Source organism: Lactuca virosa, chromosome 4 (assembly GCF_052849685.1).
Source record: "Lactuca virosa cultivar CGN04683 chromosome 4, Lactuca_virosa_CGN04683_v6, whole genome shotgun sequence".
NCBI classification, from domain to species: Eukaryota; Viridiplantae; Streptophyta; class Magnoliopsida; order Asterales; family Asteraceae; genus Lactuca; species Lactuca virosa.
In genome coordinates this window covers 223,643,362-223,654,817 of record NC_136429.1, presented here as the reverse complement: position 1 = coordinate 223,654,817, position 11,456 = coordinate 223,643,362, and the positions used below count along the sequence as shown (strand labels likewise).

General features: G+C 36.9%; 1 protein-coding gene across 1 annotated transcript; it reads right to left on the bottom strand.

Moving 5' to 3' along the window:
- Window positions 1-9,675: 9,675 nt before the first annotated feature.
- LOC145168735 (histidine-containing phosphotransfer protein 4-like) lies at window positions 9,676-11,035 on the bottom strand. The gene is made up of 5 exons (XM_079087457.1): window positions 10,867-11,035; window positions 10,625-10,755; window positions 10,402-10,542; window positions 10,243-10,315; window positions 9,676-9,955 (listed from the first exon to the last, which is right to left on the bottom strand). The coding sequence occupies exons 1-5, from the start codon at window positions 10,924-10,926 to the stop codon at window positions 9,908-9,910; spliced, it is 453 nt and encodes a 150-aa protein (XP_078943583.1). The 5' UTR covers window positions 10,927-11,035; the 3' UTR covers window positions 9,676-9,907.
- Between the last annotated feature and the right edge of the window lie 421 nt (window positions 11,036-11,456).

Sequence of the window (11,456 nt, the reverse complement as noted above, 5' to 3'; positions counted from 1 at the left end):
CACAGACCTTTCCGAAATACCACTCGTCCAGCAGACCAAGTTCGAGCACAAAGGCTAAGGGCGAATACCGCTCACCTATCACTATTTAGTGTATACGCGAGGGTGGTATATGATTATGATTACACAGATCTAGTATGTGTGTTTCCGCCCTATCTCCTGTTCCATGTTTGGTTGTGAACCTGGGGCAGAGTCATCCGATCGTCTTACTAATCCTAATTATATATGACTTGTATACATGAGGTAATGATAGATGGACCGAGTATGAGTCCTATCATGAACAGTAGGGCAAAGTTGCCAGGTCTACGAGTGAGTATTCTGCCAATCAGAGGAGCACAACCCTAATAGTACTACTAAGAAAGCTAATTTCGGGACAAAATTCCATCTAACGGGGGGATGATGTGACAACCCGAAAATTTTTAAATTTTTGCCTTGTAAAGCTCAGCCAGTCAACTCAGCTGAGTGTCAGACTCATTCCTGCTATCATTTCGCCTTGTTTAGAGTCCGTTTAAAGGTTCAAAGCTCAGTACATTCAAGCCTCGAGTATAGGATTGGGTCGCGTACACTTTTAGCCTTGAAATCAAGCCCTACACTCCATTTGAGGGAGTGTACGGCCGTACACATGAGTGTACGGCCGTACACACATGTGTGTGTGGCCGTACACCCATGTTGGCCGTACACCCCCTCCTCAAGAGTGTTATCCCATCATTCCTAAGTCATTTCTTCAGTTTCCAAGTCTAGAAATCGGATTTCTCTCTCAACTATCATCAAGTTCTTCATCCAAATCCTCCAAAATCGTAAGTGATCCTTCTACCCTTCTTGATATCTTCCTTGGTGTTGTAAACATCTCTTGATTCATCCATGAAAACATATTTTTATGTTAGATCTTCATCTTTCACCAAGAACACCAAGAACACACACTTGTTCTTGGTGATTTTGAGCCTTCTCGAGCCTCCGGATCGTAAGTACTCCTTCCCTACTCTTAGTACTTGATAGAAACACTAGTATACCACCTTAAAAACGCCCAGAAATCATAAACACCAGGTGTGTGCGGCCGCACACCCATGTGTGGCCGTACACCCCTCAAAACACCCCTTAAGGGCCTTCAAAATGCATTTCTAGCTTCAACACTTGATGAGCATTAGTCCCACAAGCCTCCCTACCTTTGGAAAACACTTTTGTGCACTCTTTACCATGAGTGTGCGGCCGCACATTCCCTGGCCGCACACCCATGGCCGCACACTCCTCAAAGTGGCCGTACACTCCCCTTAGATGAATCACATGTGATTCCAACACTTGGTCAAAGTGTTTCCTAGTCCCGTAAGGTGTTTCCTTGCATTTGGTTGCTTTTAAGCACTATATTTATGTCAATATATGCCATTATATGTCATTTAGGACTCGTTAAGTCTTGGGACTTCATTCGTCGAACTTCTTATCCATACACGCATATTCGTTTGAATCACCCACATACGGTGAGTTCATACCCCTGTAATCAATCTTTTAAACTGTTTTAAATGCTTTTGAGGAGGGGGGGGGGATACAAGTTGAACACAATGAGAATTGTGTAATTGTTTGTTATAAATATTTTTAAAAGATTGCTTATGTCATTTATAAGTAGTCAAAACATTTCAAAAACTCTTTTAAAGTTATGTTACTTTATAGTTTAACAAAACTCCGTTTTTAAAGTACAAGCATAACTTAGTAGAAAAATGAGTCTTTTCAATAGCAGTTCAAGTAAAATACCAGTAAACTATAAGGGGTATAGTTTAGGGGTTCAGTTCATACTATAACTAGAAGATACTAAGATGCTAGATACTATAAGATACTAAGATGCTAGATACTAGAGAATACTAAGATACTATAACAAGAGAAGATACTAAGATACTATAACGAGAACATACTAATATACTATAATAGAACGAACATAATAAGGTGCTATAGCATGGGACAACTACAAGATCTAATAATACCAATGAATCACTAACTTATTGTTCTAGGCAATTAGTGATAGTTATATTGGGTATACCGGAACAAATAACTTTAATATGAATTTACACGGCCTAGCAACTGGTTTGCGGAAGTCGTGTTTGGTTCCCAGAATCTCTTGTAGGGAGAGCGTATAGTATGGGTTCTATTCATCACATTATGACCTTAATAAAACAAACATGTTTTAAGGTAATCAGTACGTCAGGATGTCAATTCAAAAGACAACTGTGTACTTATATTTTTTCCCATTACTTTCATTTTTGGTGGCAGTTCCACTTGAAAGTTAATACAAACTATTTTCGAGTCAAGATAGTTATAAACTAGGGAAAACTTACTTTTTACAAACGACAAACAGAACAGTCGAGTCTAGTACATTCAGTAGAAAGGGGTCCTATAATGCTAACTTTATGATTCCTTAGTGTATGCATCCATGGATTATATTAATCGGGTCCGACAGGTAGTACGATGTGTGCTTTCCGCTTCATTCCCTGTTCCTTGTTTGGTTGTGGGCTTAGAGCAGATTCACCCAGCCTACTATTTATCTATTTATTCGTTCTTAGCTATATATATATATATATATATATATATATATATATATATATATATATATATATATATATATTTCATATACACCAAGTAATCATAAGGGGTACCAGGTATGGGCCAGGTCATAGGACACTAATTCAATGCATAATTTTCTAGTACAAAACATACTTTTCAAATCAGAACTTTTGGTATACAAAACTAGAAACTTACCAGTAAAGGGTTTAGTCCATTTTATTAAACCAATATAACTTAAAGGACCTTAGGTGGTTAATCCTATAATACCTTAGTTTACACATCAAGGTTATATATAATTAATATCCGATAGGTAGTTGGATGTGTGATTTCCGCCTCATTCCCTGTTCCTTGTTTGGTTGTGGGCTTAGGGCAGATCCACACAATTAACTATTTGTTCGATATTAGATTATATGTAGCTAGTATAAACTAAGTGATTATAGAAGGAACCACTGTGGTTACCATTTTTATTATAAGAAATAAGGGTTTTCTTAAAGAATCTTTTCATCAAATATAAAGGAACTATTACAGTTAACACCGTGAGTACCAAGTGAATACACTAGGGTTATATACAACGATGACCTAACAACCAATGGGCTGTGTGCCTTCCGCCTCATTTCCTGTTTCTTGTTTGGTTGTGGGCTTAGGGCAGATACACACATCCGATTGTTTGTTTACTCTGGGTTTTATATAACTTGTATCCATTTAGTACTCTTAGAAAGGATTGTAGAGTCATTTTTACTTAGCTTTCATCAAAACAGGAAATATAGGATTTTCTGAAGGAACATGCGAACTTTTCTAAACGGAACTTACAAACTTACTACCACATACTACAACTTCCTTACAACTTACATTACATCACTAAAATCTTATGAACTCACCAGCTTAAATGCTGATCTACGCTTTCAAAATAACTTGTATTCTCAGGAGACCAGTAGACAGGTACGCGCACTGGGATTCAGAAGATGGAGCAGTATAGCTTCATGTCTTTTTGTTATTTGCTATGTATTCTATATTATGTGAATCGCATAATTTGTAAACACTTTCTTTCTATTGAAATGGTTGTTTATTACTTGCTTACTATGATGCATGTCTTGTGATACTAAGCATGACGTCCTCCACCTCAGAACGTTTCCGCCGTTCCGGTTTTGGGGTGTGATAGCTCGGGTGGGCCGGGTTGCCTATCGTTTGGATCTTCCAGCAGAGCTCAGCCAGATCCACAACACTTTTCATGTCTCCCAGCTGCGGAAGTGCTTAGTGGATGACTCCGCAATTGTTCCCTTAGAGGATATTCAGGTGGACGAACTCCTGAACTACATTGAGAGGGCAGTGGCGATTTTGGATCGAAAGACGAAAACCTTGAGGAACAAGGTTGTACAGCTGGTAATGGTGCAGTGGATGCACCACAAGGGGTCGTAGTGGACTTGGGAACTAGAGGAGGAGATGATAGAGCATTATCCAGAGGTATTTGAGATAACAGACTTCGAGGACGAAGTCTGAGACAAGTGGGGGAGAATTGTAACGCCTGGTTCCTGGTATGTATTTAAATTATAATTATTCATTTTTATAGAGCAACTCGACGATTTAGAAGCCCAAACTCGTCGAGTAGAGATCAGATGAGACGTGGGTTTTAAGTAACCTACTCGACGAGTTGAGAGCCCTCAACTCGACGAGTAGGCTGGCAGAGGCGAAACCCTAATTTCTGGGTTTTGCACCCTATTTAAGCATCTTAACCCCCTCATGCGAGCCTCATTTCCAGCCTCCAAGTCCCAAACCCTAGATCTCAAAACCCTAATGCGTTATGTGAGCTTGTGAGTCATTTTTTGAGAGAAATCTTGTGTGTGTGAAGCTTGTGGAAGAAGGAGAAGCTTGAGGACTTAATAAGGAGAAGCTTGAGGACTTAAGAAGGAGGTTATAGATCCAGCAACTTCACTTCATTCTCAGCATTTTCTGGTAAGCAAGTCTCAAACTTGCTTAATGATTACTTAGATCTCCTTCCTATCACTTTTATTAGGTTTTTGGTCCAACTAGCATGATCCTTGGGAAATGGACGTCCCAAGTGAGTATACTTTCAGATCTAGAGCCTTGAAGGGCTTTCATGGCATAAAGGTGCAAACTTTATGGCCATTGAATCCCCATGCAAGCTTTGGGATAACATTTTGGCCTTTTAAGCTCCAAAGGCCATGCATGGAGAGAAAGTTGGAGGCTTTACATGTTCATGTAGCGTATAGGGTCTAGATCTCAGATTGTATGCCTTAGCTTGAAGTATTAAGGGCTTTTGGGATCAACATCTAGGTCTTATGGAGTTAGGTTTTAAGCTAAATCACTTAAGGAAGGGTATTAACGGGTAAAGGTAGAAACTTTACCCTTAAAAGGACATTTTCGGTATATATGTGAAGTATGGAGCTTAGATATGAAGAATAGGGGCTTAATCCATTAAGAAAGGCTTAACAGACTAAAGAACTCGACGAGTTCATGGAGGAACTCCACGAGTTGGGACGATTTGTCCCGATCCTGTAAATGGCAGAATTCGACTAGTCTGAGGAAGGACTCGACGAGTTGACTCGTTTTATCACGATTCTGAGAAGCATGGAAACTCGACGAGTTGAGTCAACTCGTGGTTGACTTTGACTTTGACTGGACGTTGAATTTGACCTTGACCAAGGTTGACCCATGAAGGGGTTTTGGGAATGGAATGGTATCTAAGAAGTTGTTTTGTATAGGGTGTGAGTAGAGCCGGGTGCGGAACAGAGACGTTTCAGCTTTTCACACGATATTGAGGTGAATTTCCTTTTGGTTTGAATGGGTCGAAGGCACCAAGGCCGGCCCGTATCTCATAGATAGCCGAGTGTGGGCGAGTCCCGTATCTCATAGCATTATCTGAGTATGGATATAGGACTGATTGATAGATTTGACTATACTTGTTGTCTGTGTGATACTTGTATGTATGTTTAGTAGCTGAGTGTGGGCGGGGCCCATATCTCCTAGTAGCATGATTATGTGTATGACATGTGGTAGTTTGGGGAGACTCACTAAGCTTCGTGCTTACAGTTTTCAGTTTTGGTTTCAGGTACTTCCGGTAGCAAGGGGAAGAGCTTGGGATGACTGCAGTGCACACACCATTTGTTTAGCCTGGGATGTTTTACTCTGATATATTGACATGTGTTTTGATATGATACTCTGATTTGATACAATGACTTATGTTTTTGGATGAAATGATTTTGGTAACTAGGGTTTATTTAATAATTAAAAATGAAATTTTTGGACCGTATTTTTGGGATGTTTCATTATCAATGAAACATTCTATTATCTTACATGGTATCAGAGCTTTAGGTTAAAATCCTACTGCTGACCACAACCCGCTACCGCCGCCCTCCACCTCCGACGACATTCTCTCATAGTCGTCGGAGGTGCCTTTATTATGCTTCATATTCCCTTCGTTTGTTTTTTTCTTCTCCTAAATAATAAAACAACCGTCGCCGAAACCAAACTAGAGCTCTTAACTCGGCTTCTTCTACTGCCTCGTTTGCTTATGTCTCCTCGTCGGATGGCTCCTGCCTCTAAGCTTTCTGACTTCTCCTCAACTTGCCTCTTCTTCAGATCTATTTTCCGAGTCGGTCGGAATAGGCTCCGCCCGCCGCAGTTCGAGCGATCTTTCTTTTTCGCCACCTCTCGCTGCCTTTCTCCGGACTCCTCTGCCGTCAGTCGCATGATCGTCCTCATCGCCGTCACTCCTCTCTTCTTATACAAAGGAACCGCTGCTGGCCGTCACTTCTTCTCTTTCCTTCTCCGACGAGCAGTTATTGTTAGCTGTCACCCCCACTGCCATTGTCTTCATTTATGTTATGTTATGTTTTTGTTTTTCCAGTTTAATCGTCCCTTCGTGATCAAACCGCGGGGGGATGTTAGTGATTATGATTTAAGCCCAAGCCCTTTAGGGTTTAGATTATGTCTCTTGTGTATCCCTATTTATATGAGGTTTAACATCACTATTTATCAATGAAGCATTCTATTATTTTAAAGTTCGCCTACAGTAAAAAGACCTAGTAATGCTCGTTTGATCCTAGCATCATCATGTTTTTGTGTTTGTACACTAGTCTCACAATTTGGTTCATTCTTAAAATTCAATTTGGCTTGCTTTTTTATCATTTTTTTGTTCTTTGGGTTTAATTTGCAATTCTTCCAATGTTTGTTAATATTAGACGTCTTGTTTCGGTCTGTATTGGCTTTAAGTATTTTTTTTTACAATAAATACATTCCATGTTTTTCCTTTCAATACCATAATCCTCTATAGTTCACACCGGATCGAACGCTACCCAATAAGGAGCAGTCTCTTTATTATTATTCTTTGCCCTTTCTTGTTTGCTAGTAATAGGTTTTGACACACCTCCTTTCCTTTTCAATTTCTTTGGACTTGGCCATGACATGTCTTCTTTTCCAAGAGTCATCACTAATATTATTAATTATTGATGGTATATCACCAATAAAGTCATCTTCATAATCCTATATTTGTGAAAAGTAACAATCAAATCATCTTCATAATATATTTCTACAAACAATAAGAAATCGATATAGCGAGACTATACAACAATTTGACAACACGAAATTGAAAACTTACTTGAGGTTCGTCCAATCTTTTATCAACCCAATTAGACCTTGTGTAGTAACGGTGACAATTTTTTATTGTTGGTTTGGTTCACCATTGTCCACTGTGGGCTGTTTTTTGCATATCTAATTTAGAAAGAGAAAAATATCTTAAGTTAAAACACACGGAGCATGCCAATTAACATACTAAATCACATCAGTGTAAGGTTTCTATGGTCCATGTAGTCCCACACGATATTAGTAATAATAAGATTAAATTAATCACCAACTATTGAGTTGGAAGCTTACACTTTATTTCTCATAATCCTGATTTAACCCCAACATATGGTATCACATTCGAACTCATTATTGCATTAAGTTAATTAGCACATTAGTGCATTAAGTTAATAATTAGAACTCATCGTATCAAAACTCAAAAGAAGATATACGCACCTGAATGGATGAATCGACACACAGAATCGTCACAGAGGAGAACGATATATTTTTTCTTTTTGCTCTTTTCCCGCTCACAGTAGGCTCGATGTCGACTTTAGAGATGATGCGATGGATATTTTGTTTAGTGTAGGATTAGTATCGGTGTTTTTTTAGGAAAGGATTAGGATAAAATTTTGAAAAATTTCAATAATATTAGTTAGGACACTTTCTTAAGCCCATATGACAACATCATATGAGTGACCATAATAAGCTCTACCAACAGGGCCGGCCCATGGGCCTGGGCAAGCTGGGCGACCGCCCCGGGCCCCCAAATGCCAAAGGGCCCCCGTTTTATACTTCTTATATTAGTTATACAGTAACAACCCACTAGTTTTAAGCCTATTGGGCTGATTATTCGAAGCCCAAACCCCCAGTACTCGCCCAGTCCAAAAGTGGAAGCGAAGAGGAAGCGGGATAACTGGTGTGTGCTGTTCGACTTCCAAGGTGCCATAACTCTTCAAGAATCAATTTCTATGGAAAATCCAAACGTCTTCTCCAAATTCCAAAAGCAATGGTTAGTCGATTTCTTCTATTTCTTATTCAAATTTCAAGTTAATCGATTTCTCCTCATCTTTTCTGATTTTCTGATTTTGTCAACAAGTTGGTTCTCCTTTTTTTTTTTTTTTTTTTTCAGATTTCACCGTATCATACTACAGATATCAATATCAATAGTAAATCGAGAGTCTTATTGCTATTTACTTCTTTTTTTTCACGATTTCTGAGCACTGAAAGTCTGAAACTCGATTCTTTGCCATTGTTATTTCAATTTGAAGTTTCCTTTTTTCTGGAATAGCAAAATAGCACCAGACCACTGCTGTGATTGAGAATCAAGAGTCAAAGTCTTCTACTCTTATCGAAAATGAGAAGAAATCGCAAGTAGAGTTTGAGTATCGCACCTTCTGATTGTGAATATCTATAAGTTCTACTTTCTAACCTTTTTAAAAAAAATTATTTTTCTGTTTTATTAAATTTTTATATGAATCTTTTCTAAACTTAATTTTATATTGTGTTACTTTGTAGAATCTTAGAATCTGAGTTCCCTTATGATTGTCAATCTCAGCCATCCCTTGAATTTTTGTAAGTCATTCTTGATATTTTTTTAGAGATGATTTCTTATTCATTGTCTTAATTTCAATTTTTGAATGTTGATCTTCTTAGTTTTGATTTCCCTGTTATTCTGAACTTCAAAAATTTATGCTTGTGATGAGCTTTTTCAATTGCTATGCTCTTCTACTCTTGGTTGGATTCCCACATCTATTGATCACATTATTCAATTTCTTAGAGGTTATTCACAGCATCACACGCATCCAACAGTAGGTACATATATGCATTGAAAAAGACTTGTTGGATAATATTGAACCTGATGCTATTACTGATGACTTTGTATCCAAAAAAGCTCGAAAAACATAACTTTCTTTAGTTTTATGTTTGCTATGTATATATATTGGAGTTCAGATAATGTGCATTTTTATTTTGTTGTTTTGTATTACTAGTTGTTAGGTTGTTTGGCTTCCGGGTCTCTAGAAAGCTTTTTCCTTTCAATAGTTTGGGAGTCCATTGTATTGTTTTTTCTAATTAATAAAATTCTATAGGTGTCACCTTTTTTACAGAAAAAAAAACTATATATATATATATATATATATATTACGGAGGGCCCCATTTTTTTATTTTGCCCCGGACCTAAAATTGTCTTGGACCGGCCCTGTCTACCAACTACTTCATCATATGAACACAAATCTTCACTTCAATAAGACTTTTCTCATAATTATATTTCGGGTGTGTTCATTTAAGTTTCGGACTCTTATAACACATTTCATAACCAACAAATTTAATGCTAAATTATTTCATTATCTTTGTGACTTCAGACTTCTCCCTACCCAATCGTCCAATATATAGTTTAATTGTGTTTTTGGATGTCGAGTAAATAAAATGAAAAATGAAATTCCTTTTCACTGTAACCGAATTAAGGAAAATATGAACATACTATAAGAAGTAAGTTATGATCTCACAGCAATCACATTTATATATTTAGTTATATATCATAAATCATGTAAAAGAAAGAACTAGTAATTGATTTGATTGATTAATAATAGTAAGATTAGTTAGAACCAAAAACGAAGTACAAGTAGAACACCACTACGATACCAGCTTCTGAAGTATACCTCCTATCTCATCTAAGACCTCGTTTTATGACAACAATAACACTATTACTACGACGAGGCCCAATGGGTTGGTACACATAGTCTAAAAGTTGGGCTAGATTCAGCCCATTATAGTCCCAAATCTTCTATCTTGGCCGACATGCCATTTCAATAGGCCCAACTTGTCTTGACATCTGAGGTCACAAATTCAGATATAAAAAAAGTAATTAGTACATGTTAAGGTTAGGAAGACCAATCACAAAAATAAAAAATGTAACATTTTTTTTGGCCATCTATGCAATTTTTACATACGATCATAAAAACTATATGTTACATTAAATGGTTAAAAAATATATGTTGGGTGGATTGATTTTGGTCATTAACAATTAAAAAATTGACCTAAAACTATCACTTTAAATGATTTGTACTTCAGTTACATTTTTTATGTTCTAAAATACAGATTTTGAAATAAGAAAAAGACCTGAAAATAAGCTTCAAGTTTCTTTTTGAGAGTTGTATACTCTCTTTTGACCTGTTGGTAAGTTCTCTTGCATCTGCATTACGTCCAATTTATTTTATTAATTAATAATTAACAAATAAAATGAAAAAAAAAAAAAAAGCTAGAATAGTAATTATTTACCCTTCAGCATTTTGGGCATTGCAGTAAGCCCTAAAGTTGGTGCACTCAGTTTTGACCTTCTTGGCTCCAATGCTAGAGCTACTGCCTTTAAACTGATGCATTAGACTGTCTAATTTATTAAAATCCAAAGGCCTTTTTTCCCTGAAAAAAACAATACCATAATTTAATTTGATTTAAATAATTATAATTAACAAAACATTTAAAAAAAAAAATGAGTCCATACAAGGCTTGATCAAGATTGTGGAGAAAACGAGCAGAATCACGATAGAACAACGTGACAACTTCCTCCACGAAATTGGGATTGGAATTGTCTTGCAACTCTTCTAACTGTATAAATTGTTCATCCAGATATCCCTACAAATAATATATTGGTAATTAATATCATCATAACTGTAATATCTCAACACTAGATATGAATATATGTAACGTATACATATAACATATGATGATGAAATAAAAACCAACCTGGTCGAAAAAGGATTTGCGAGTGTTAGCAATTTGTCTATGCATTTGATTTCTTTCCATCACTAGTTGATAATATATCAACTCTTAAAACTGCTAATTAAAGAAATGTTACAAGTAAAGTGAATGCTAAATACGGAATGCAAGGGGAGGGTTTTATAGGCTCGTGAAGAAAGAGACATGTCAATTGTCATGTCATGTACAAATAAATTCCATCGACTTTAGCATGATATCAACAACAGATTCTATATTTCAACACTTGTTCTCTCTCTATACCAACCAACAAAAGCTCGCTTATCAAACTTTTTGCATGCGAAATGGAACACGGATTCGATTCTTGGAGGCGAGTGAAGTAATATGGAGCGAAAAGTTAAGGAAAAAGGTTCATTCCATTTCCAAAATCCAATTAATGCAAGAATAATGAATATTTAATTTCACTTCAATGTAATATAAATAAATACAAATTGGCATGGAATATGTACACTTATTCGGTTTGTATTTTGGGAGGAGTGTTTTTCCCAAGTAAGAAATCGACAAATATGGGAATTATGTAAAAAAATGGGTGGCTTTTCGCTTTGGGAAAGCATGTTATC